Source organism: Monodelphis domestica, chromosome 2, assembly GCF_027887165.1.
Source record: "Monodelphis domestica isolate mMonDom1 chromosome 2, mMonDom1.pri, whole genome shotgun sequence".
Taxonomy (NCBI): domain Eukaryota; kingdom Metazoa; phylum Chordata; class Mammalia; order Didelphimorphia; family Didelphidae; genus Monodelphis; species Monodelphis domestica.
The window spans coordinates 126,029,782-126,056,051 of NC_077228.1; the positions used below are offsets into that span (position 1 = coordinate 126,029,782).

The 26,270-nt window shown below is 35.6% G+C and overlaps 2 protein-coding genes and 1 pseudogene across 18 annotated transcripts in view; 2 read left to right on the plus strand and 1 right to left on the minus strand.

Moving 5' to 3' along the window:
- GPATCH2 (G-patch domain containing 2) overlaps positions 1–24,267 on the minus strand; it is a 306,229-nt gene extending 281,962 nt beyond the window's left edge. For 4 of the 14 annotated variants that reach the window (XM_007481411.3, XM_007481410.3, XM_007481406.3 and 1 more), the window contains exons 1-2: positions 23,436–24,037; positions 7,548–8,261 (exon numbers count right to left, since the gene is read on the minus strand). In XM_007481411.3, coding sequence (XP_007481473.1) covers positions 7,548–8,261; positions 23,436–23,509 — 788 coding nt within the window. In that variant the 5' untranslated portion in view covers positions 23,510–24,037. The other 10 variants (XM_056815944.1, XM_056815948.1, XM_056815947.1 and 7 more) reach the window with 6 other exon arrangements.
- LOC130457837 (5S ribosomal RNA) lies at positions 15,035–15,154 on the plus strand (annotated as a pseudogene).
- Positions 24,268–24,357: 90 nt separating the features above from the next.
- SPATA17 (spermatogenesis associated 17) overlaps positions 24,358–26,270 on the plus strand; it is a 446,142-nt gene continuing 444,229 nt past the window's right edge. For all 4 annotated transcript variants that reach the window (XM_007481412.3, XM_056815953.1, XM_056815952.1 and 1 more), the window contains exon 1: positions 24,358–24,637. In XM_007481412.3, the coding sequence (XP_007481474.1) occupies positions 24,570–24,637 (68 nt within the window). In that variant the 5' untranslated portion in view covers positions 24,358–24,569. The remainder of the gene's footprint in view (positions 24,638–26,270) is intronic.

Here is a 26,270-nt window from a genome sequence, read left to right on the forward strand (position 1 = left end):
TTCACTCCCCTCTTTAAAACAAAAAACCTTTCCTTTTGTTCTAGAATCAATTCTATTAGTTCCAAGGTAGAAGAGTGGTAATTGGCTAGAAAATTAGGCCACATTTGAACCCAGGATGTCCCTCCTCTGGGGCTTGTAAACCTCAAAATTTCTCACACTTATGAATGTTGGAAATTTCCCCCATTGGGAAATCTTCTATTTAAAAATATTCCCTAGCAGATAGTGAGAATTCTACCTGAATGTGAGGGCCCCTTGCCTTGGGAATATCCCTACTCCACCCTACTTAGGAATGCTTTAGGACAGAGAGCTCCTTGAGAACAATGAAAGTGCTTTGATCCATGCTTATGGAAGGGACAGGAAGTTCTTTGAGTCATGACTATTTTAGAATTGATACAATGGGATACTAAGTACCTATAAAGGTGGGGCAACTTGTAACCTACTTAAACCTAAAAGGGTGATAACTTATTCAGAGGTTTTTTCTTAATGAAATTTGTCGACAAGCAGCATTTTTTTCTGACTTACTAAAGAGATTAAAACTACTCAGCTGTGAATTCAAAATGGGCAGTCCTTTAGAAATATCTACAGTGATTGGTAGATGTTAGGACTTAGGGGAGGTGACATAGGAGATTTTGCCCTTAAAAATAAGAGCTCAGAGAAGAGCTGGATCTGATTCTGAGGGAGCTCATTTTGAGAAGACTCATTCTGAGGATCTCGATTTCTGACTCTCATTCTGAAGGAGAGCTCCTTGAAGAGCTCCTCTGAGGGGCTCTGTCCCTCTGGGGTAGGAGCTCTGGAGGCTCTTGAGAAAGGCCCTTTGAAACAATCTCTGGCTGGAAGATTCTTTGAGGAAGGACTCTGGCTTGGTGTCATTAGAATTCCTTACTTAGACAGATCTTATGGTGAGTTAAAAAAAAAACTGACTTGATTTCTCTTTTAAGACTCAGGTCTAGGCCATATTGGCTTGAGGCCCTTCATACTTATTCCTTTCTTTCTCCCTCTCTCTTTCTTTGATTACTCATTGTATTGTTAATTAAAATCTCTATAAAACCCAATTGACTTGGGTATTTGAATAATTGGGAATATTTCCCTGGGGACCACCTTATATTTGATTTTAAAACCAAGACACTGTAGTGAAACATATTTTCTGCGGTCAAATTTACTCACCTTCTCTTATATCTATCACAATTTATATCTTCCACTATTTTAATCACTACAGTTTAAGACCTCAACCATTTTAAATCTCACAGGCTGGCTTTTTATCCACTAAGGCACATAGCTGCCCCTGATTCCATTCTTAAATCATAGCAATTTCATAGGCACAGTCTGGAATTAAATGATTTTCACCTATACATCATTAAACAAATTATGTGACATATACCTATTGTATATCATTTAAGAATTTTAATGTTAAGAATTTTATATTTATTGAGTCCAAAAGATATTTTGATATCACTGGGGAAAATTTCCATGATTTGAAATAGTCAATGTTTTTCAATAGTTATGTATCCATATTTCATCCAGCTATGTCAAATGATTATACAATATTTTGGTGTAGTTTCCTCTATGACCTAAAAGTTCTACTCAAGAATGATAATGGTTTTTTCCTGAAGAACCATAATAAGTATGAACTTCCTTCCTGGAAGATGTCACTTAAGTGTTTTGACTATTTAGATTTATTTTATGTATTTCAATAAATGAACAAGCTAGAGTATAGAAGTCAAAGACTTTTTTGATAATAAAAGAGATAAAAAGGTTTTGTGTGTGTGTGTGTGTGTGACTTACTTAAATAATCTTTAAATTGATTAATTGTTCTTATATCCTAGGACTATTTGACATGTCCCTTTTGCTGCTCAGCAATTATACCTTATTATCTTGATACTTTATAAGTATTTGTATTGGAGTTTTTTATCTTTCTTTTTTAATAATGCAAGTTGTGAATATGTTACATAAGATATATAAATAAATAAATGGCCTATATTTGGAAAGATCATTGCAATTTTCATCTTGTATATAACTATGTGATGACTTCTGTTAAGAAAGATGGAATCAGGCTCACATCTGAGAGGTTAGTAAAAGGTTTTGCAAATAAGTGATGTACCACTTTGAAGCCAATGACCAGGGGTGTTTTCACATTCTTTCTTTAATGGATCTTTATTGAACATAATTTTAATTTTAATGTATTATGACTACTAACTGATGCATTTGTTTCTTCTTTTTTATATTTTTGGTGAGGTTTTATGCTCCAATACATAAATTACTTTTATAAAAGTGCCATGGATATCTGAGAAGCATAAAATCCTTTTCTCTCATCATTCAGTAATGGCAAGTGATCAGTTCCCAATAATTTTTCTAATGTTTCATTAAGGTCCTTAATTACTTCCTTTTTTATTTTTTCTTTAGGTTTGTCTGGTTCCAAAAGGCCCACTCCACTCATAATAGCTTTACTATTTATTTTCTCCTCTCTTTGGTTCACTGAAACTTTCTGTTAAAACATATAGTCAATAAATATTCATTTAAACACTTACTATGTGCCAATCACTCTGCTAAGCACCAGGGATAAAAAAAAAAGGCAAAAGATAGTCTCTGATCTCAAAGTCCTCAGTGTCTACTTGTGTTGCAGCTGCATTTTTTATAAACCACATAGTACTAGATTCTTTTTTCTAATCCCTGTTGATTCTTTTGTTTTATGGGTGAATTCATTTTCATTCACATTCACAATAACTACTGCTAATTGTACCCTCTCCTGTCCTCTTGTATTTTTTCTTTTCATTGATCCCATACCACTCCTCCCTTTTTTACAATCAAGAAGGTGGTAAAACAGAAGGAGTTTGTCTGACATCTGTGGTCTTCTAAGTGAAATGACCTCTTTCAGCTCTGTCCCAGCTCTTTTCTTCCACATCATGATTTTTTTTTTACTTTTTCTTCCTTTCCTTTTAATTCACACTTCATGCTTCATCTCAACATTTAAGTTTGTTTGACTTATGAGTATTCTCATAACTTTTGCCTCACAGACCCTTCTCTATCTTCATCCTTGTTCTTGTACTCTCCAGTTTACCCTTTGAGTTTAATATATTTCTATACTGAGATGTGTATGTGTGAGAAAGAGATAAGGATAGAAAAAGGCAGAGACAGAGCCTCAGGGGAAGGGGAGAAATGGAACAGTGAAAGAAAAAGGAGATAGTGAGAAACAAAAACAGAAAAATTGTGTTCAGTCTTCCTTAATCTGGTCCAGTGAAAGTCAGATTCATGGGATGACCATCTATTCTTCCATGAATATATATAATAATATGCATTTCTATAATGTAATAGTTGTTTCCTCCACTTCTTCCTCCTTCTTTCTCCAGTCTAAGACTATCCATTTCATTTTTGTCCTCCTCCATTAAAACAAAACAAAACCACCCACAGACCATCTGTCATTTTTACCTTTCTTTATGACCTTTAAAGCTATTAAGATTCTAATGATATATAATTCTTATTCCCCTATTAACATGTAAACAATTCATATCCACATATTCTTTCAATCAACCTAATGTATAAACATTTCTAGGTATAAATGTTAACTGTTTCTATTTCAAAATATCTGCTATGTTCTGTCCTTTTCATCAAGAATGCTGGCAATCTTTCATTCTATTAAAATTTAATTCTCTCCCTCTACCCCCCCCACAAGATTATACTTAATTTTGCTAGATAGGATATCACTGGTTGTAAGCCTTTACCTTTGACACCTGAGAACAGATGGAGAAAAATATCACCTAAAAATTAGAATTAATCCAACAGAAAATGACTCAGTAAGAAAATAAAACCAAAAGAAAAAATATATATTTGAAAAACAATATCAAAAGCAACCTTTTAAGTTTGTCTTTTAGAATATCGAATTCAAGCACTGCTCAACTTTACTATGATATTGGCTAAGTCTTATGTGATCAGCAATTCTTTGGTATCTAAGCTCCTATTTGGCTGATTTTTATATTTTTCTATTTGACTCAGAAGTTCTAAATTTTGGTTACATCATTCCTACGGTTTTTCATTTTGAGGTTTTTTTCCAGGGCTAACTAGTAGATTTCCTTGTTTTTTTAATCATAGTTTTCAGTGACCAATAAATTCTTAGATAATTCTCTCTTCCTTTCCTGGTCAGTTGTTTTTGATATTGCATTTGTAATATATTTTTCTACTTTTTTTTCTTTTTTCCCCCTCATTGAATCATTTTCTTTCTGATTCAGTCTAACTTTCCGAACATTCAATTTTTAGGTGAAGTTGGAAAACCTCAGATGTTCTCAGATGTCAATTTTACTTGCCATTCTTTCCTCTCCAGCTTTTCCATTCTGTATCTTTTTTTTTTTTTCAGGCACTTCTGATGTCCTTGTAATTAGGACATTTTTCATCCCTTAGCTTTATTTCAAATTGTGTAGTCACTCTCTGAATGGCATTCCTCAAAAATGTTATTTCCTAATGATATTCAGAGTTTTTCTTGGGTTGATCGTTTTATCTAACTCAGTACCTAAATCTGGTGGCCCTGCCCTTGGATCAAACTCTGCAACTGAATGCCAAGGACAGCATTTGCCCAGTCCTAAGTACAAAGACCCAGACAAGATTCCTCTTTCAAGAGATTCTTGAGCTGAGCTAAGTTCTCTTATAGGCAGATTGGATAGAACCAGTTATAAGGGAGAAGTTAAAGTCAGAGGAGAAATGAATGAGATGACTATTTGAACAAAACCATGAAAGAAATTAGAAAGGATGGAATTAAGGGCATAAAGAAATTAATTCTAGCTAATAGTAAGTATATCATTTTTGTGACCAGAGGTAAGAAAGGGTGATGATGCAAAGAAGGTGTGAAAAATGTGGGATGTAGACTGATAGAACTTGTGTCAGCCTAAATTTTCTCAGTGAAGTAAGGCTAGTCATATGCTATAAGTGTGAGCAATGTCAAAAGAATTGAGAGTGGAGAAGAAAGGATTTGGAGGAGACATCATGGAGGAAAACAAAGAACTGATAAGAATGTAATAGCTTCTGTTAAAATTTCTATTTTAAAAACATTTTGATAATTCTATTTCAATAAAATGAGTGCCCTTTCTAGAGAAAGAGGGGGAGAATGACAAAGACTGAGAGACTCTAGAGCTGTTCTAGTGCTAGGCTTTGCCTGCAGGATCCCTCTTGGCACAGGGCCCTTTCCCTTCTGCTGTGCTCAGGCTAGGGGTATCATGAGGGCCTATCCTGAAATGATTTGTTATCCTCCCCCAAAGCATAAACAGACTGATATTAAGTGTTTATTATTTTTATAAGTAAACCTGAGTAATTTAAAAAATAATAGTGCACTAAATAGGAACTAGAAAGTCTGAAGAAAGAGTAGGTTTGATTGGGAAACATAATTACTTTTATCTGAGGAATATAGGTTGAGATTGGCCATCAGCAACATGGTTCACAAGTTCAAAAGTAGACTGGGGGTGGATATACAAATCTGGGAGTCATCTATGCAAAAATAAAATCTAAACCCACCAGAGAAAAAGAGATCATCAAAGAAGAAAGTAAAGAAAAAAGGGACAAGAAATGGATGATGATTTAGGAAAGAAGAGTGAGAAAGAGTGGTCAGACAAGCAGGGAGAAAACTGAGACAGAGAAATGTCAATGAAGCTAAGAAAAGATAGAGAAGGCAAGAAGAAATTATTATTAATAGCTTCAGAAATCAAAAAATAGGGCTATTGGTTTATTATAAGATTTTTACTAACTTTGACATATTTAAAATGCTGTGAAACTACAATAAGTTCCTTCTTATTTCTAAGAATTAGTTTCTTCATCTGCTAAATGAAAATACTACTTATAACACCTATTACAAAAAATTGCTAAGCTTTGTAAAGTTTATGGCACTATCATTTACTATTATTCATCATTATAGTTAGTGAATTATTATATTATATTATATTATAGTTAGTGAATATTGTGAATATCCTATTGAAATATTGATTTCATGATACTACTCTATACACAACAGATAAATGTTTGCTGAATTAAAATTGAAGGGAATTGGTTTAACAATGCTATCATTCGGGGGCAGCTGGGTATCAGAGTGGATAGAAAGCCAGGCCTAGAAATAGGAGGTCCCAGGTTCAAATCTGACTTCAGACATTTCCTAACTGTGTGACCCTGGGCAAGTCACTTAACCTCCATTGCCTTGCCCTTACTATTCTTCAGCCATGGAACCAATACATAGTATTGATTCTAAAGCAGAAGATTTTTTTTAAAAAGGAATGCTATTATTCCTTAATATAACAAAATACCTTAGAGATGTGATGTTGCTTTTCATTCAAGTGATTATCTTCAAATGAGTATCAAATCTTTTCGAGATTCAAGCAACATTTAAGAGTCATTGTCATAGCATTCACCAATTGCTAGCTTCAGAGTTAAAAGACCTGGGTTTGAGTTCTGTCTTTGATACATAAGAGTGGGATAGCCAAAGTCATGCATCTTCTCTGAGCCCCAAGATATCTATCTCTTCACAAGTAACAAATGAATTACCCAGCTATATCTCAGGAGAGAGTTTCTATACTAGAGTCTGCATATCAATGAAATCTACGATGAAAACAAATAATCTAGGTTTTCAATTTGAGTAAGTCCCGGAAAGGCTATATAATAATAATCTTCCATGAATATCTTTGCATATAATTCTAGTTTTATCAAGTAACTTCTGAAGCAGAAAAGGAGCCAAAAAGAACGCACAGATTTCCCTGCTGTGAACCAGAAGGTTATGTTCATTGTGTCTGATGTGCATGCTCCAAGAAATAAAAGATATTTCTTAGAAACAATGATATAACTCTAACTGCCCCAGCCCATTAAAAAAAATCTGCAAGATGACAGCTTTACATTCATCTCTTACTTACACATACATTTGAACAGTATGCACATGGCCAGTCTCTCCAGGTCTTAAAGGAAACAGTACTTTTGTGCAGTGGAAGAATGACTTACCTCTTCTGTATTATCAAAGCAGTTTAGAAATAATCATAATTGTGGTATATCTTCTGTCTAGAATGGATAGATGAAATCAACTGCCAAGTGGTCATTCTTTTCTAAAGGCAAATTTAGGTTTTCTGGGCTGTACATTTGATTTTTACAATTCAAAGAGAATCAGTACTCCTAGCAACTTGTAAACTTTTTGTGTCCTTGTCACAAAATGAGCAGTGACACTCTAGCTGCTTGTGATTTGAGAAAGTAAGAATTCTCTGATCTAGTCACTAAATTTTATCACTAAAGAATCAAAATAAGCAGAGAAATGATTAGTTAACTGACTCTGAGGATTCTATTTTACACAGAAATTGGACTTTGCATCAAAAAAATCTCTAAACCCTGTAGGTAAAATGAATAAAATGACTGGAGCAAATCAAATTGCTTATCACATTAGGAAATATGCACTTACTAATTAAAATGGTATTACGAATCTTAGCAAATTTTAAGGTAACTTTTGATACTATTGCAGCTAAATGTACATGTATTCAACAATACTGAAAAAATAAAGTACAAATAATTCAAGTTGAAGAGAATTTAAAAAATAAAATCACCTTTCACTCATGATCTCATCTGAACCTTTTTGTTCTTCATATTCCATTTTATCTTTATTAACTTGGACCAATTCTTCACTTTCCCAAACTACTCCATCTTCTTGGATTTTCGGTCCTTGTCTAGTAATTTTTAATTTTCTTTTTTTTACTTTGTTTTTACTGAACTCCTGGTATTGGTAAGGTCGACAGTCATTGTCCATTTCTTGATCTCTATTTTCATGCTGCTGAGTCAGTGTCAGTGAGTTAGAAATTTCAGATGGTGGATCTATTGCCATGCGCTTCACCTTTCTTCTTCTACGAAGAGTTCTGTTACCTAAATTATCTATAGCAAGATCTGACTCATGCCATAAGGGCCGTTTGCCTCTAACATTATTTAGATTGGATGAAGGTCCAGGCTTTGCTACTAACATATGGTCATCAGAGTCACTATGATCTTTCTTCTTGTTATCATGGTTCTCTCTGTAGTCCTTGCTTGATTCCTCTAAACTGGAATCTGAACCTTCACTTAAACAGTGGCCTGTCTCCCAAGGAGGATGGACATTATATGACCGCCGTTTTCTCCCCCTCCTTTTTCTTGCCTGGCGTTTCAGTGGACAAGCCAGACTTCGAGAGTGATCCCCTGGGTCTGCAAATCCTCCTCTGGCTTGTTCTGAACTCTCCTCCAGGGCCGAGACAAGATCATGAACAAGTTCCTCCATAGTTCGACTAAAATGCCTATAAGTTTTAAAAAAGAAAAAAAAAGAAATAATCAACCTAAATAATTTAAGTTTATATGCCAATCAGGCCCTTTCTCTAGAATGAACTAAATACAACATTAAGTTATGTTTGTAAATCTATTTCATTTTCCTTGTCAGGGTTTGAAATACAGATTTTTGCACATTTACATATTTACTATGACTTAATTTTAAATTCCATTCTCTTATGATTTAAACAATTAACATTAAACAATAAAAGAACCACTTTAAAATAGATTAAAAGGGGCACAAGTGTAAAAGCTTCTAAGGTTGAGCATTTTCCCTCAACTAAACCACCTACATAATGGTAAAAATTCTGCTTTGTTAAATTCTCCCTTTTCTACTTTTTTCTTTTCTACTGCCTATTACCTGAAGCCAACTTCTTACTATACTAGAGTTATCATCCTCCCTGCTCACCTCTGCTTCTTTACAGGTCAGGAAGAAGGCATAGCTTCCTCTACCCCTCTCTCCATATACTCCTTCCCCCATCTATCATGCACTACTGCAAATTGTTCATTGCTGTTATAAAGGGGCAAAGACTTAACAACTTTTTTTTTCCTTTTGTACATAATCACATAAATCATATTTTGAAACAAATTATGTTCAAGTTGAATATATTTTCATTGGTCTAAAATGTTGAATTTTTTTTCATTGTGTTTTATAATCTGAAATCTTTCATTTTGAAAAATGCTTTGAGACTTTAAAAACACTGCCTACTGAGCTGCAAAGAGTAAGGCTAAGTCATTCAAAAGTCAGGAAAGTGAAAAATGGATAAGTATGTTTCTGGCAATATTACAAAGCCAAATAAATGATTTTTCCTCCCTTAACTATTATCTGATACTTCTCATTATTACTATTAACACAGATATATAGGAATAGTTTATAGTGTTTTTTTCTTCATTTTGTTTATTGGAGAGCAGTCTGTCTACAAACACAATACTTCTCTTTGTAATAAATTCAGGTTGAAGTTATAGTGGTGCACAAAGAGAATTTAAAATGTATATAAATTAATAAACATAGTTGCTTCTCAATTGTCTTCTGAAAAGCTAACTTCCTCTGTCTACATATCCTTAACTTACATCCTTAAGAAATAAGATATAGAAAGGGCATGTTACCTAGACTTATTTACTTTTCCTTTGATGACACCTTTTCTTACTGGGTAAATGCGCAGTTTCAAATGGTAACATATTCATCAGTTTCAACTTAAAATATTTTTATAGTTCTCAAGACCATAGCCTGAGAACAAGAAGAGAACTTATGGGACAGTAGGATATCTAATCTAACCTCTTCATTTTAAGGATGAGGCTACTCCAGCTGAGGGAGAATAAGTGACTTGTCAAAGGTCACAGAGATATCAAGTAGAAAAATGAGAAGGTATTTTGGGGTTTCCTGAAACAACCAAAAAAAAAAAAAAGACAAAACCATTATCATCCGGGAGTAACGAGTTTTGCTACTTTTAAAATTCTATCCTATTAAAGGTTACTTGGTAATGTAAGATAAGCAGATTATGGCCAACAAAAGGCTGAAAGCAAAAATTTTCTCTAGGACCCCAATTCAATTGGGTAAAACAAATATCATATTTTTACCTGTCCCTTCTACCTCCCCAACTATAAGAGACAGAGAGGCAGACTACAACAGGTCTGATGTAAGTTAAATGACAAAATGCTAACATAAAACTCAATTTATTACTATGTGAATCAAATTGTGTTCCTATTGAATATACTGTAAATTTGTTATTTTTGAGTTTCATAAGTTAAAAATCCAAAATAAACTTGAAAAATTTTTAAAGAAGCATTTTTATTGTCCAAATTGTGCACTCTTGGTTCCCATTTGAATGTCCACACTTAGGAAGATTCCTTCTAACAGTAAAGTATTATTATAGTCAGTAAATGTCAAGCTGCTTCAACAACATCTCTCAGGTTAAATTGGCATCTATTGGCCTGCCAGAAATAAAGTCATTATAAGAGAACATCACAAGATCAATAACTCATTTATTTCATTTGCTTTGGCAGTTAGGTGGAAGCATCAGAAGGAGGCTATTATACTGAAACAACATTTTATCCTAAAGACATTTTCTCAAATAAGACTTTGTGATACAGTTGATAAAAAAGGAAATCTGAAAAAATATGAACATTCTAAGTTCAAATCTATGTTTCTTCAATGTCTCCATTTCTGGCATTTCAAAATATAATGATAAGAATTATTACTTATTTCATAGGGTTTTTTTTTTAACATTTATAAGTAAATGCCTCTGAAAGACAGATAATAACCAAGCCTAATTTTGAAAATTTGTATTGTATTGAGCATTGCAAAGCATGTAGAGAATATCGCTGCTAAGTAATGTTTGTATCAGAAGTACAGATGTATGATAAATGTTATTAATCACAGTGTATCTGTTAAAGAAAGTGCTTTGTTAAAGAACTCTGATATTCTTATCTGACTGTAACCTCATCTCTTTCCATCTTTCCTTATGCCTCATCTTAAACTTAAGTCTCTATCCAAACCATAAACTCCAGTCATTCCACCCCCTCCTTGTTTTCCCAATCCATCACCCCTGATCTGGCCTTACATTTTTCATTTCAAAATACTGACTTTAGATCACAAGTCCAACTTTACATGGTACTCTATAACCTTAAGTCTCTTACTCTTATATCCTAGCAACTCATCCCTTGGCAAACCCCAATCCTAGATTAAATACTCCTTTCATCAATCAGTCTGTTGCATTATTATACACATGCCAGTGACTCTGCTGAAGAAGTCAAAGAAGGTCTTACTGCATATATAACAATAATGGAGAACATTTTATGGCATAATTTAAGGTCTACAAAACACTTTGCATTTACTATCTCATTCATGTTACTTAATCACAACTGAATCCTTAGCTTCTGTATCTAACATTCTTCTTAAGCATCTCACTCATCCTGTCACTGTATACTTCATGGGGGGTGGGGTAGGGGAGAGGACATGTGTGGAATGTTTTTGCTTCTGCTCAACTCTACATTTTAAATCACTTCAATTCCAACTCTTTCTTCCTTGCCCCAAACTTGGAAGAAAGTTGGCCCTTCCAGTGGCAAATACCAACTCCTTTACCTATCTCCCTAATCGTCCTCCTCCAACCTGCACACATATACTTGCCTCTGTTTGGCATTTAAAGATTTCCCCATGCTGATCTTGACTTACCTTTCCAGACTTGTGATACATTGTTTCCCTTTCCAAACTCTATGATCCAGCTAGATAGATCATTCTTATTACTATTCATGCTCAGCTCTACATGTTCCATCTCCATGCCTTTGCACTGTCCCTATAGCTGCAGTGCACTTTCTCCTCACTTCTTCCTCTTAGAATTCCATTTGTTGCTCAATAGCTCAAGTGCTCCTACCTTCCTACACATAAAACCTTTTATGGGGATCCCAAGTAATAAGTGTGACTTATAACCACCCCAAAAGACCCTGTTTATATACTTATAGGGATGGTTACTCACTGTCTTCCCTCAAAGAATATAAGTTCCTTGATTAGGAGCAGTTTCATTTTATTTTCATATATTTGGTATTTATAATAATGCCTAGTACATAACAGATGTTTAATAAATGTTTGATTATTGATTTATGGAAATACCCTAACTGGTAATTGTTCCCCAAGAAAGCAAGACTTTTAAGTTTTATAAGGATATAAATGCTTATATTTGGTCTTTGTAAGCACAAGTTTCTATAAAATGACTAAATGTAATACTGAATCCTGGGCTTTCGATATTCAGGATACATTCATAGAATTAAGACAAAAGGATCTTTGACATTTGTTGCTGGTAAGAAGACAATAAAAGAGAGCCCTGAATTTTACCTGGATAGCAGATCAGAAAAAATGTGAGTCTGGCCAAGTGGGAAGGTCATCATTTTCTTTCCCAAGTTTTAGACACAGCTTCCATTGCCAATATGACACTTCTAACAGTGTGACTTGTCTGAACTTCAACTTCATTATCTCCACAACTGAGCTTATGATCCTTCTATGAGAACACTCAAATTGTTTTCAGTGCTTAGAAAGTCTTATCTTCTGAGGTGATGCCTATGTAATTCCCACTCTTCTTTTAATGTCTAGTTCAAATGTTATGTCCTCTAAGAAGCCTTTCTCATTAACCTTTCCCTCCATGCCTCCATGTCTATAGGTCGTGACCTTTAAACAGAGATCACAGAGAGCAGTTTGGGTATTTAAATACATGTGTACCCTGACTAGACTATAATTTTAATGAAGGCAGAACCCTGTTTGCCTAAAGCTATAGGCATAGCATGGTATGGTAGAAGGAAAACTGGATTTAAGGGCAGAAAAAATGACTATAACTCCTAGTTATTACCTGCATGATCTTGAACAAGTCAAAAAGCCTCCCCTGGGCCTTAATTTCACAACATAAAAATAAAAGGGTTTAATTCCTTATACTTCTATATCCTAAGATCCTATGATATTTGTAACACCTGGAACAGTATTCTGTAACTAGTCATTTCAAACTCAACAAGTCCAAAACTCATCTCTTCCTACAGACCCACTGTAGGACTTAAATTAATATCCAGCAACTCCAAGTATTAATTTTATAAAGTTTATTAATAATCACTTGAAGTAGAAGGAATAAAAAGGAAATAGAAGTAAAAAAACCTAATTATTTAACAAAATTAAGACCACATGACTAAGTTCTCCTTGCCAATTTAAAAAGCCCACTCCACCCAAAGCCCAGACAGGAAGACAAGAGATTAAGAGGCGGGTTACACCAAATTTATACACTCCCTACATCATCATGTAAGATGAGGAGAGTAGGGTGCTGGGAATTGTAGTTTTTAGGGTAACAGATTCTAACTACACCCCATCTATCTTGCCAGCTGCCTTACAACTGTTGAAGGTATGTATCATCATTCTTCACCCAGGCTCATGAACTAGACATAATATCATGCTTATTTTATCTCACAACATCTCGTCTCCTTAATAGTCATTTACCTTTCTATAGGCCCTTATTACCTAATAGCATTCTACTGGGTCTACCTGCCTCAAGTTTCTCTTTACTTTAATCACAATTCACTCAGCTACAGAAGTGATTTTCCTAAAGGGCCTGTCTAACCATGTCATCTCTGAACTCAATGAATTCTCTAAGACCACCAATATGAAATATGAAATCCTATACTGGGCACTTAAAACCCTTCACAGTTTAGTCCCTTCTTACATTCCCAGTTTTTTTTTAATACCTTACTCCCCTCCACAAACTCTATGATCCCAATACACTGTTTTAATTACTGTTTTTCACCCATGACATTCCATCTCTGGTTCCATGAATTGGCTGACACTCATACCTAGGATATTTTCCTTCATACTGTTGACTACTAGCTTCCTTGGCTTCCTTTATGACAACTCAAGAGTTCCAGCAAAGATGGTTGTCTGAAAGTGAGGCAAACTGCCAGATCCCATATATTTCCTATAACAAAATCCCAAAGTTTGCATCAAACTGAATAAGCAAAAAACTAACAAACAAAAAACACTAAAGAGAAAATATTAATTACCTTCTCCTAATTTAGAACTGCCCACAAAGTCAGCCAAAAGCCAGAGGATAATTTAAAAAAAATGGAACAATTAATAATAAAGTCAGTAACTTCACTAGGATCTTTAGAGACAGCAGGGACAAATATAGCTTGTAATGGGCAGCAACTATCAGTGACAACATACTTAGACTGGGATAGCTCATATCCAGAGGCTATCAGGTCCTTATATTCTTTCCTGAGATTACAGAGAAGGTCCTGAAGAGTCATTGATTAGAACCTCAAAGATCTAGGGGGCCTAATTCAAGAAGGAAGAGTTCAGCAGAAGAATTCATGGAATTCAGATAGGTAGTGAGTAGACATGGCCCTGATAGGAAATTTCAGGAATTTAAACTTGGAGAAATGAATAAATCAAAGAAAAAAGCCTATGTATTAAAAAATGATTGTACATCCAAAGATCTCTTGGAAGAGAAAGAGTAGTTCTATAACAACTGCAAGCAGAGAGACTCAAAAAACTAAAATGGATTTTCCACAAGGACTACATGAATACCAAAAAGAAATGAAACAAAATATTTTTACAAAATAAATAGAAAACAATGACTGCATGAGACAGGAAGGAAAAAAATCAAAACAAAATAAAAATGTTGTAAATTAGAAGAAAATTTAAACTATCTGATATAAGATATCCAATCTGGAAGCAAGCAAAAGAAGAAATTTAAGACTCACTTAACTTCCTAAAATGTGTTGTTTTTTTTAAGCTGGACACAGTATTTCAAGAAATCATAAATAAAAATGTCCCTGATGCATTAGATACATAGGATAAACTAAAGATAAAAAGAATTCTCTTTAGCCCCCCATTTTTTTTAAATTTAGGGCAAGTCCTTCTATCACATCTTGAAAGCAACTTCAAAAGCAATCCCAGAAAAGTTCTGGGAAGATGATAGCCAAATTCAAAACTCTCATATCATAGGAAAATACTGCAAGCATTCAGGAAAGAAGCAGTTAAGAACTAAAGATCCATACATAACTCAAGATCATGTAAGACCTAGTTGCTTTTACCAAAAACGACAGAAGATTTTGGAATACAATATTCCAAGGTAAAAGAAATAGGCTTACTCCCCAAAAATGACTAATAGACTAGAGGACTGTCAAGTATTTCTAATAAAAAGACCAGAACTAAGTAGGAAAATCATGTTACTTTCTACATATCTCTTTCATGCCTTGCTAGTCTAACATTTCTATAGTCTACAGCCATACCACCCTGAACGCGCCCGATCTCGTCTGATCTCTGAAGCTAAGCAGGGTTGGGCCTGGTTAGTACTTGGATGGGAGGCCGGCCTACGAATACCGGGTGCTATAGGCTTTTTGGGGTGTACGGGGTGTTCAGGAAGGGGTAGTATCTCTGGTAAGGAGGGCTTGTCGTACCCTCCTAGGGCAGCTCTCCAGTCTCTGACCCCCACCTGACATCCAGCTCTCACTTGTGGATCCCAGTAGCTGCTAGCATGCGGCAGCGGCCACACCCCGGGCAACGGCTTCGACAAGCCGGCTAAACCTTGTGAGGGTAGCCATCGGGTCATCAACCCCTGGTGAAACAGGGCTTTGCTCACCCAGCATGTGAAGACTGCTTTGGCCGAACAGATGGTTCAAGGTTCAAGAAGGTTCAACGGCTGAGAAGGCGACGCAGCAAAGCACTGTGGAGTGCTCAGGGCGTGTTGGAGCACAAAAGACAACAAGGCCATCCAATACAGCTTTTTTTAAAATTTGTTTTTAATTTGAGAAAATCCTAATATTAACACTTAACAAAACTTCAATTATTTCAGAAGTTCCATAATCTAACCTAATAACATTTGGTCAGAACTCTAGGAATTATTTTTAAAGTAAAAAAAAAAGATTCTAATGAACATATCTCAGTGAGAAGTTGGTTTTTTGCATCAATTTAAAAACTAAACATAATGATATCATAACACTATACATTATGGAACAAAATTAAGCAGAGGGTATATTTGATTATACTGCCAATCCAAGAGGAGCTAATTACCAAAAAAAAAAATCTTTTTAAATGGGACTGTAACATGACTGTAGATCATTTTAGTGCTTCTAAGGGGTTGGCAAACTAAGGCAAGGCAAGGTGCTCCCTAATTTTTTATAGTTCCATAAGCTAAGAATGATTTTTAAAAAGAATATAATTTTAAAATATAAAACTATTCTTAACCCAAAAGTTAAACAAAAACAGTTCAAGTCATAATTTGCACACCTTTGCTCTAGTATTAGAATTACCCACTCTGTTAAGTATGCCTATAATGATTTTTGTTAGTTTAAAATTTAGAGTTCAGTTGAGATTTTAAAATATTTTTCTCACTGAAATAACAAGCAGCACCATCACAAATTGTCAACACATAGCAATTCTAGTCTTTCATCTCCAATGGACATACGGATATAAGAGAAAAGGGAAATGATATAGCCATCCATGGCCATACTGCTGTTTTGAATAGGAAAAAACAAAAACAAGCCTAATTAATTATTTGGGAAGCAAAAGGTACAGTAAATCTAGGAAATATTAAGCCTTAACAGTATCTTTAACTTTCTCATTAAGAACTAAACTAACAAAAAGTTTACTAAGTTATCTTTTTTTCAAGTTAGCAGAGGTACAACTGGATCACAAGGTATCAGGGCTTAGTCTCTTGCTTTAATTTGTTATAGAATTCCTTTTGGAAATGTCATAAATTTGGAAAAGTCAAAGACATTTATGGTTGAGATTTTAAAAACAAAACTTCCTTTTTTTCCCCCCTTTTTTCTTCTTGCTTTCTACCTTCCTTTTTCCTTCCCTACTATTTGACTTATGTGATACGGGCAAACTTGACCTTTCTAGACTTTTAGTTTTTCCATCTGTAAAGTAACATAATTTGACTGCATGACCTATACAATTATTTTTTTTTAATGATCCAATGTATACTATATGAAACTTTTTTTTTTCCTTATGCTACACTTAAGCCATTTTCAGCTTGTAAATTATTTAACATCTGCTCTGAAAGTTTTATAAATTCTGGTCAGTTATCAAACAATTTTTAGGTACCCATTAATTCTGATCTCAGAAAGCTTGTAATATGGACAAGGTATTTTTGATGGTCTTTGGTGATTATTCTTATCTAAGTGCCCATATGGGAAAAGTGCCAACAGCATGACAAATGCTATCAAGATCAAACTCATTTTAAATGGATGCCCCCTGACACTTGATAGAACAGAGCTGAAGTTATGGCTAGAAGAGGCAGCTGCATAACGGAAACAGCAAAATACCAACTATGTTCAACAAACCATAAATTCAAAAGAATTGGCCAGCCCAAAATAAAATACAGTGTAATTTATTTCTTCCTATCTCATAAATTAATAACCAAATAAATCTGATTTCATCTGATAGTTGCTTAAGAGGAAAATAATAACTATTGGCTATCAAATGCAAAAAAGCTAGATCAGAAAAATCAAAGTGCCTTACTAACAGTTATGTAAATTCAATTCAAACATTAATGCTAAGCCTAGTGGATTCTAAGCAATGTGGTAGGAAAGGATACATAACCATCTCATTTATTCAAATAGCTGATAATCTATCTGAATACTTTGAAATGAATAATAAAAAAGTCTGTCTCCTTCTTAGGGCATCTTGGTCTTAGAGAATCTTCTCTAAGACTTGTCAAACCTTATGACAACTCCATACTTCTGGAAATTCAGAAGAAGACAAATGCTGAGGGCAAATGAGATTTAGAAAAAAATTCTAAGTAATATGAAATGCAGGGTTTAAAAAAATAGGGAAATAGTTTTTATTTTGTTTTTAAGCCATCATTGCTCAGCAAAGATGAACCTCATAAAAGAAAGTCAGATTTGAGAAGTGAATAATTAAGAAGTGTCAGCCCAATCTTGGCTAAACAGAAGAAATGAGGAAACCTCTTCTTCTTTTCCTTAAGAGGGGCAAAGGACTTCTGTTATCATGGTTTTGCTTAACTAAACTAAATTTCCTTTGTAACAAAGAAAAACAAATAAGGAAGGAAGAAGGAAGGAAGGAAGGAAGGAAGGAAGGAAGGAAGGAAGGAAGGAAGGAAGGAAGGAAGGAAGGAAGGAAGGAAGGAAGGAAGGAAGGAAGGAAGGAAGGAAGGAAGGAAGGAAGGAAGGAAGGAAGGAAGGAAGGAAGGAAGGAAGGAAGGAAGGAAGGAAGGAAGGAAGGAAGGAAGGAAGGAAGGAAGGAAAGAACATTAGGCACCCACCATTTATGCCAGCAATTGTGCTTTCCAAATATCTTATTTGGTTCTCATAATAGCCCTGGGAGATCTGGGTGCTATTCCTATCCTCATTTTAAAGCTGAGAAAACTAAGGCCAAGGTTGTGACTTTACCAAGGTCATAGTACTAATGTCCAAGAACTAATTTGAACTCATGTCTTCCTGATTCCAGCCAATTAATTTAACTAAAATAAATTAAATTATTCAAAGTTTATTAGGATTCTGGTAATGGAAACTGAGATTATTTTTAACCTAAACCAGCTGCAAATTGTTTTGAGATAGGAATGTCTAGAGAATTGAAGAAATAAGAAATATTGCTACTAAAGTAAAATGTTATTAAAACTGTATTGTAACCCAACCTAGGATGTAACTCAGTCAACAAAATCTACTGATTGTTTGTTATGTGAAAATTACCATTAGGAATTCTCAAGGATTCCAAATATCCTTGATACATGTAGTCCCTTTATAGGAGCTAGAATTCCATTGGGAAGGCAAGACATACAAAAATGGAAAATCAGAAAAACAAATTAATTGGCAGAGGGCATGGGAAGGCATTCCAAGCAAGGGGAACAAGTGATAAAGTATAGTATGAGAAATGAATGACCAAAAAATGCTGAAAGTATAGTGAATAAGATGTCAGCCTCTGTGTGGCCCTTACGATTTATGAAGAGAGATAATGAAAGACAAGACTGGAACTATAGCTTGGTGCTAGCCTGCCTGAAGAAAGACTTAAAAGCATAACTAAGAACTATGTACTTTGCCCCACAGGATAATGCAAAATCAATTAGTTTGGTTTTGATTTTTAGCAGTGATGGGATCTGATGAAATTAAAGTGTTAGGGAAATTATGCCTTGAGTGAAGAGATCTCCATTAAAAACACTGTCCCAATAATCCAAAGCACAAAATTTAGAAGGTCTGGGAGTAGTTTCTTGGCAATTCAAGGGAATTTTTATATCCTGTCAATACCTAAAGGACCTGAAATTTTCTTCATGTAGGAACTTGGGAACCATTTCACTACCATAGGGAGCAGAGGATAATTGGTCTATGATTTATAATCTTAAGAGAAGCTACTCCAGGATTAGATAATTTCAATGACTGGTTCACAGTCACAAGGTCAGTTAAGTGACAGGAATAGCAGAATCAAGCCCAGGTTTTTATAACTCAGCATTTTATCCACTACATGGAAAGTAAATCTGAATTGTAGACAAGACAAGAAAAGCCCAAGTTTAAATTCTGCTAAATTTTAGTAGCTATGTGTATGAGGAAGCTACTTCCTCTCTCTGAATCTTAAGTTTATTCATGGGTAATAAAGGGAATGGCAATAGCAGTAGTATCTATTTCAAAAGGGATAGTAAGTTATAAGAATAAGATAAATATGCAAAACACTCTGAAATTTTGGAGCACTGCTACTAATATACATAATGACTCAGGGTCCTACCACTGATAGGCCATGATTGGGTAGGAAGAATAAAGGATACGAGGGAATCAAAGGTTACACTAAGAATAAAAAACTTGGGATAATGGTGCCTGTGACAAAAATACAGAAGTCAGCAGGTAGGTAGTTAGCAGAAAATCTTACCAGAATCTGGCAAAACATACAAAATTAACTAGGCAATGGCTTAACTTCCTTATAATTGAAATGCAAAGAATAAATCTCAACTTTTACTAATCTAATAGTAATCTCAATAATCTAAACCTAAGACCTCCCAAAAGTTACAAAAACTTCAAAATAAGTGCCATTTCTAAAAAAAAGAACCTCCCCCAATAACTGTACTTTAAAATTATCTAAGTCATTAAAATGACTTAAAATGATGTAAGTAGTTGTTACATTTGCACTGGTGGAGGGAATTAACCAAGCTATGGGTTCCCTTTAGGTGACCAAGATAACTTTTCACTGTCCTCCAAACCCTACCCCTCCTTTAAAGTAGAATCATGCATAAAATTACTTCCTATGGACCTACATGGTAAGGTTCAAACACCTTAGGTTCTGCATAAATAGGTTAAAATTTAAATTGCTAAAATATATTTCATAATTGGATATTAAATTACAGAAACATGTAAAAACTTATCTGGTAGTGTGACCCTGGGTAAGTCGCTTAACCTTTCAATGCCTCATACAAAGATTATATAAAGCTAAGAAAGAGTGCTAATGTCTGCACTAGTAGTTTCCTCATAAAGAATTCCCTATGTAAATAAAATCACAGGTTTAATAATCCCCCAAAATTAATGTTTTAAAAGAAATTATATCTTCCAAGCCTAACAACTAGAAAAATAGCATCTTAAAACTTCCTTAAGGGAAATAGTATTAAGGAATTAACCTTAATTCTAAATGTTTTCCTTTTACCTGCTATTCTTAATTTTTAAGAGTAGGCTAAAATTAGTAGGGAGATTTTTACAAAAATGTACACTTGGTGGGGTCATTCTTTTAAAAAGTAGAATCATCCATAATGCCTATTTCTTAAATGGACAATATTATATTTTGGATTAAAATTCTGTACACACACACACATAAGACAGGTCATGCAATCATACTCTATGAGAGAACTGGAAACAGATGGCTTCTATTACTTAAAACCCATCAAAGTTTCTATGTTAAGCAGTTTGCTCATTTGTTTCATTTGTGTGTGATTTGTTTGGACTTCTCTCAGTTTTTCTTAGCAAAGATACTGAAGTGGTTTGACATTTTCTCCTCCAGTTCATTTTAGAGATGAGGAAACTGAGGCAAATAACATTGAGTGGCTTGCTCTAAGTCACATGGTTGTCAAGTATCTGAGACCAGATATAAATTCAGGAAGATGAGTTTTCCTGACTCCAGGTCTTGTATGCTAGCCATTGTACCACCTATCTGGCCATAAATCAGTTTACCTGCTCCTAAAATGAGATGTGAGCTGTCTTTTTTCCTCTTCAAAAGGGTTTGGAGATAAGACAGTAGAAAATTATCAGTAATACTTACTGAGTACCTAGCATCTGCAAATCAATATGATTTAAGTGAAGAGAACTACAAAAATACATTATAACAATGTTATTTAATAGTATGTGCTTAAACAACAACAGAGACTGATAGGTAAGGCAGGTTCCACATCAATAGCAAGAGAAAGGAAGAAATAGATCTCTGTGACTAAATTGTTGCAAGACCACACATGCATCAAATGAAACTATTTCACGTTAATAAATGAAATCTCACAGGTTATTTTCTTTCTTAATAAATGTTTAATCTCAAGACTTTGAAACTCACATTAAAAACAAATTTTAGAGTCAGCCAACCTAAACCAGCTCAGTGGCCAGAAATGACAATAGTAAAACATGCTGCTAACTTATCTCCTGAGTTACCATTCTTGACTAGAGAGATCAGAAATCAATTCAGCTAAATCGACAATCTTTTCATTACCTAAAAGCAGCTGGCTAATTACAAGCAACGTATATATAGAATCACAGAATTTTGGAGCTGGAAAAAAACAGAAGTCATCCAGGGCAACTCTATTTTTCAATTAGGGAAACTACATTAAATAACCTGCCCAAAATCATAGCAGTCAAGTGGCAGAATGGGGACCAGAACACAGGTCTCCTAGCTAGTTTAATACTCTATGATACTGTGCTACCTCTCCAAATACAAGGGAAATATTTTACTAAGACAATTCACTTTAAGATTCTGGAACTCACATTCTGAAATTACACAGTTAAGCAGCAAACATTGCACACTAGGAAGGGGACTAGGTTTAGAGAAAAGAGACATCCTAGTTATGAACATCATTCCAGAGGCTATGCCTCTAAATAGTCAAGGCACAAGTTGTTTGAGGCTGACTTTATGTGTTGGTTTCTCCCAAATAGAATGTGAATCCTTTTAGAGCAGGGACTGTTTTGATTCTTTATCTCAGGCAGCAAGGTGGTCCAGTGGCTAGTGTTGGACTTGAATAATACCTGACTAAATACTAAGAAATTCTAGACAAGTCTAGTTTCATACATTTATTAACTGAACACTGGACAACTTCCTTTGGCTTCTGTTTCATTATTTGTAAAGTGGGAATAAAAATAGCACTTATTTCCCAGGATTTTTGTGAGGATAAAGTTATAATGTATTTTTAAAATCTTAAAGCAATATATAAATAGTAGCTATTGTTATTTTATCACCAGAAATTATGACAGTACTTTTCAATACTATTCAATTTGTTGAAGAATTAGTCTAGATGACCTCTAGGATTCATTCTAAATTTCAAATTCGACAAATGTTAAGGTGACATCAATTTACTAACCCACACACTGGTAGGTGCCTTTCAAATCAGAGGTCCTAGGTTCAAATCCCAGGTCTAAGACTTACTGTGTGACTTTCAGTACCTAAGTCATTTAATTTCTCTGAGCTTCACCTTATTTTATATGTAGTGGGATAGGCTGGATGACTTCTAAGATCTCTTCCAATTTTAAATGGAGAGTTCTATTAACTTAGCAATTAAGATCTGGAAGTTCCTGTTCCTGTTTTTTAATAAAAATAAACTGAGTGTAGGAGTTCCAGACATTTGGAGTTCAGAAAGGAAAGAATTAGATTTGGATTCTACTTCTAGCTATGATTTGAGCTCACTGTGAAACTTTGTACAAGTCTCTTTAATGTTTTGGAGTCTGTTTGCTTATCTATAAAATAGTTTTAATTATCCCATGATAATAAGATTTATTTTAGTTGAGAAGATCTGATCTCAAATTTTCATTTTATAGATTTAGAAACTGAAGACCAAAGAGATGAACTGCTTTGCCAAAGGATCATACAGGTAGTTAAGTGGAAGAGCTCATTCTAGTGGGAATGAGGAGATTAAGTAATGCCTTTACCTTTTTACCTTCCATGTATACTGTACTTTTCTGTCACTGATCTCACTTTAAGATTCTGGAACTCAAATTCTGAAATTATACAGTGAGGCAGCAAACAATGTATATTAGGAAGAGCATTGGGCTGGGAGAAAAAGACTTGTCTTGGTTATGAATACAGTTCTAGTGACTGTGCCTCGAAGGAAATGGCCAAAGGACAACTTCTTGGAGCCTCACTTTGTGTTGTCTCCCCTAATTAGAATGTGAATTCTTTGAAAGCAGAAATGGTTTTGACTCTTTATTTTAGGAAACTAGGTGGTATAGTGGCTATTGCGCAGGTGACAATAAGCTCCTAAAGAGCAAGGTCTGTCTTTTGTGCTTTTTGGTATCCCAGGCACTTAGCACAGTGCCTGGCACATGGCAGGTACTGAATAAATGTTTAATGATTGTGTGAATGTAATTATTTACATGTCTCCCCAAGTAGGCTAGAAGCTTGAGGGCAGGAATTGTCTTTTGCTTCTCTTTGTATCCCCAGTGCAGCAAGCCCTTAATAAATATTTGTTGATTGTGTGAGTGGAGCTACTTACATGTTCTTCTTCTCCCTTAGCATATGCAGGAGCCACGTTTTTTTGCTTTTCTTTTGTACCTCCCTACCAAACATATAGCATATAGTAAATGCTTAATAAATGCTTGCTGTTTCTGAAAACGAGGTAACTTCTAAGGTTCCCTCCAGCTCTACATTTCTAAGATTCTGGAAGGACTTATGTGACACGGATGGCGGGATGGGAGGGGGGAGGCGGAGAGGGGATCCTAAAACAAGTCTCTGCCTTCATTTCAGTCAATAGCAGAGATGAAATGCTCCAAAGCCTCGTCCTCAAATCCCAGAAACGTGTAACTCAAGCAATCAACAAGTATTCCTCGGTGAGTTGAACGTCCTGCTCGTCCCTGTGCCCTTATCCAAGTACCGTCTCATCTTCCTCAAACTTCCTTCCACAGAAGGAGGGCAGAGGGAAGCCGAAGGATAATGTTTTGGACAGTCCATCCATCTCCTTTTCCTCCTCCTCCTCAAGGTGTATCACCTCCAGAGCCTCTTCACTCCCACCTCTATGCACCCTTCCCTTCCTTCCCTCCTTGGCCTCTGGTCACTGGCCGTCCCTCCGCTCCACTCTCTGCCACTCCCCTGTCCCCGGGCCCGCCAGCCTCACCAGCGGTTCGCCGTGGCTCGAGCTTCGATCGGTTGGCTCCAGGCCGCCCGGAACATTAACGACACCTAGGAGCCGGAGCCCGAAGCTCAGGCCCGAGGGGAGACTTCGGCTCCAGCTCGGGATCGGGATCCGGATATGGCTCTGGTGCCTGAAAGGGTTCCTTGGCCCCAGCGTAGCATTTTGAGAGGGGACTCCGGAAGCGGCGAGCTAGCGGAAAACGGAAGCAGGACGAGACTAAGTAGCAGCCTATCCAATACCCCCACCCCCACCCGACTCCTACAGGGGCCAAATATCTCTGAAAATCTTTCTCCTGTAGTCGTCGAGCCTAATGGACTGAGGGATTAAATCAAAGGCGTGTTTTGAGTCCTGAGGCTGTTTCTTTAGGGTTTGAAGAACGAGACAAAGAGAAAGATGGGAGAGGAAACCCTCCCTTCTTGAAGAACGTCTATGGTATGGCTCAGTTGCCATGGGGACAAAGAGTAACATCAGTTGGGAGCCAAGGGGGCGGGGAAGGCTATGGCTACTCTAGTCTCTCTGCAAAGTCGGCTACCGTTAATCGACTGCCAATACTACTATAGGAACAGGTAAGGCACGAACGAGAAAATTAGCTGTCAGATCTCTAACCAGATGTTGAAGTTTCCTGCCACCAATGACCCAAAGCGGTAATTGTGATCTAACCTCCCCCTGTGCCTTCTAGAGCATTTATAACTTTAGGTAAGCGGTTTAAAGAAAGAGGCTGGGGTCTAGAAGACCCCAAGCACATGTGCACCCCGTTAATCAGGACCTTCCCAAGCAAAATAGTGATTTCTCTTTCTCCTCAGCAGCACCTTCATTTTCATGGCACCGTCCGTCAGGCTCCAACTACCTTTTTCTGGTATCTCTCTAGCCTTGGTTTTGTCCTTCTTGGACTAAATGTCTAAGATCCTCAGACTAATCTATCGTTACTGGGGCATCCAGATTAGAATTTTTATGTTTAATTCTTAGTCCCTTCCCAAGGACACAGGATAATAGAAATTCCGGATAAGCCCTATATGTCTTTCGAGGTGAAAACAACAAAGCCAATCTTAGCAAACAGAAGAGTTCTATAGAAGATCCCAAGTTCCCAAAGATCCCCAGTTCCTCCCAATTAACATACATTTTAACTGTTAAGAGGAGGAGAAAAATGTTCCACTTTTGATGTAAAACCAAAATAATTTAATTAAATCAATTTTAGGCTACACAAATTTGTGCCTTTGTGTATGTTTTTAAAATGAATGGCCCCCTGGTAAGCCAGAAGGAGATATTTGGGGGCAGGTAGAACCTTATTGAACTCTTCACACTATATCATATAGATGCTTACATATATTACAGTACCCCAGGTTTAAAGGAGCAAGTTCATTTATTTTTTTTAACTCTTGCCTTCTGCCTTAGAATCAATACTTTTTATTGGTTCCAATGCAGAAGAGTGCTCAGGACAAGGCAATGGGGATTAAGTAACTTGCCAAGTCATTCAGTTAGGAAGTGTGGGAACAAGATCTGAACCCAGAAACTCCCATTTCTTAGCCTGGCTTTCAATTCACTAAGACCCCTATCTGCCCCCAATAACAAGTTTTAAACCATAAAAATAACAATAGGATCTTAGAGCCAGAAACAGAAGTATTGTAAATTTCAATAAGTTTAATAAATAAGCACTGATGACAACCATGTCCAGTGTGGTAGGTATGTGGAAAAAATATGAATCACAATCCTATAAAGTAAATAGTGTAATATTATCCCCATTTTTAAATGAGAAAAATGAAACTCAAAAGAGTTAAATGATTTGCCCATATTGCAGAGCTATTAAAATTTGGAGCTAGGACTCAAATCCAGTGGGAAGGCCATTTGTTTCAGAATCAAATGCTTTAAGTTTAAATCCTTCATCTACTACTTAGTACCTATATAACTTTGTTTAAGTCACTTAAAGTCCCTGTCATCACTTTTCTCATCTGTAAAATGAGAAATTTGGAATAAATGTGCTCTAAATACCCTCCCAGATTCATTGCTTTCTGTTATTCTTCAATCCTTTTCCTTTTTGCTGACCAGGGTCTCAAGGGGTCCACCCAAAGTGCTAGTGTCTTCCTCCAGATTTCATGATATTACATATCTACCAACAGAGCATTCATTTTATTTCCTGCCTCCCTTTACCTTTTCATTTTAAGCAAACATTTTGATTATATTTACAAGATTTTAGCCAAATAC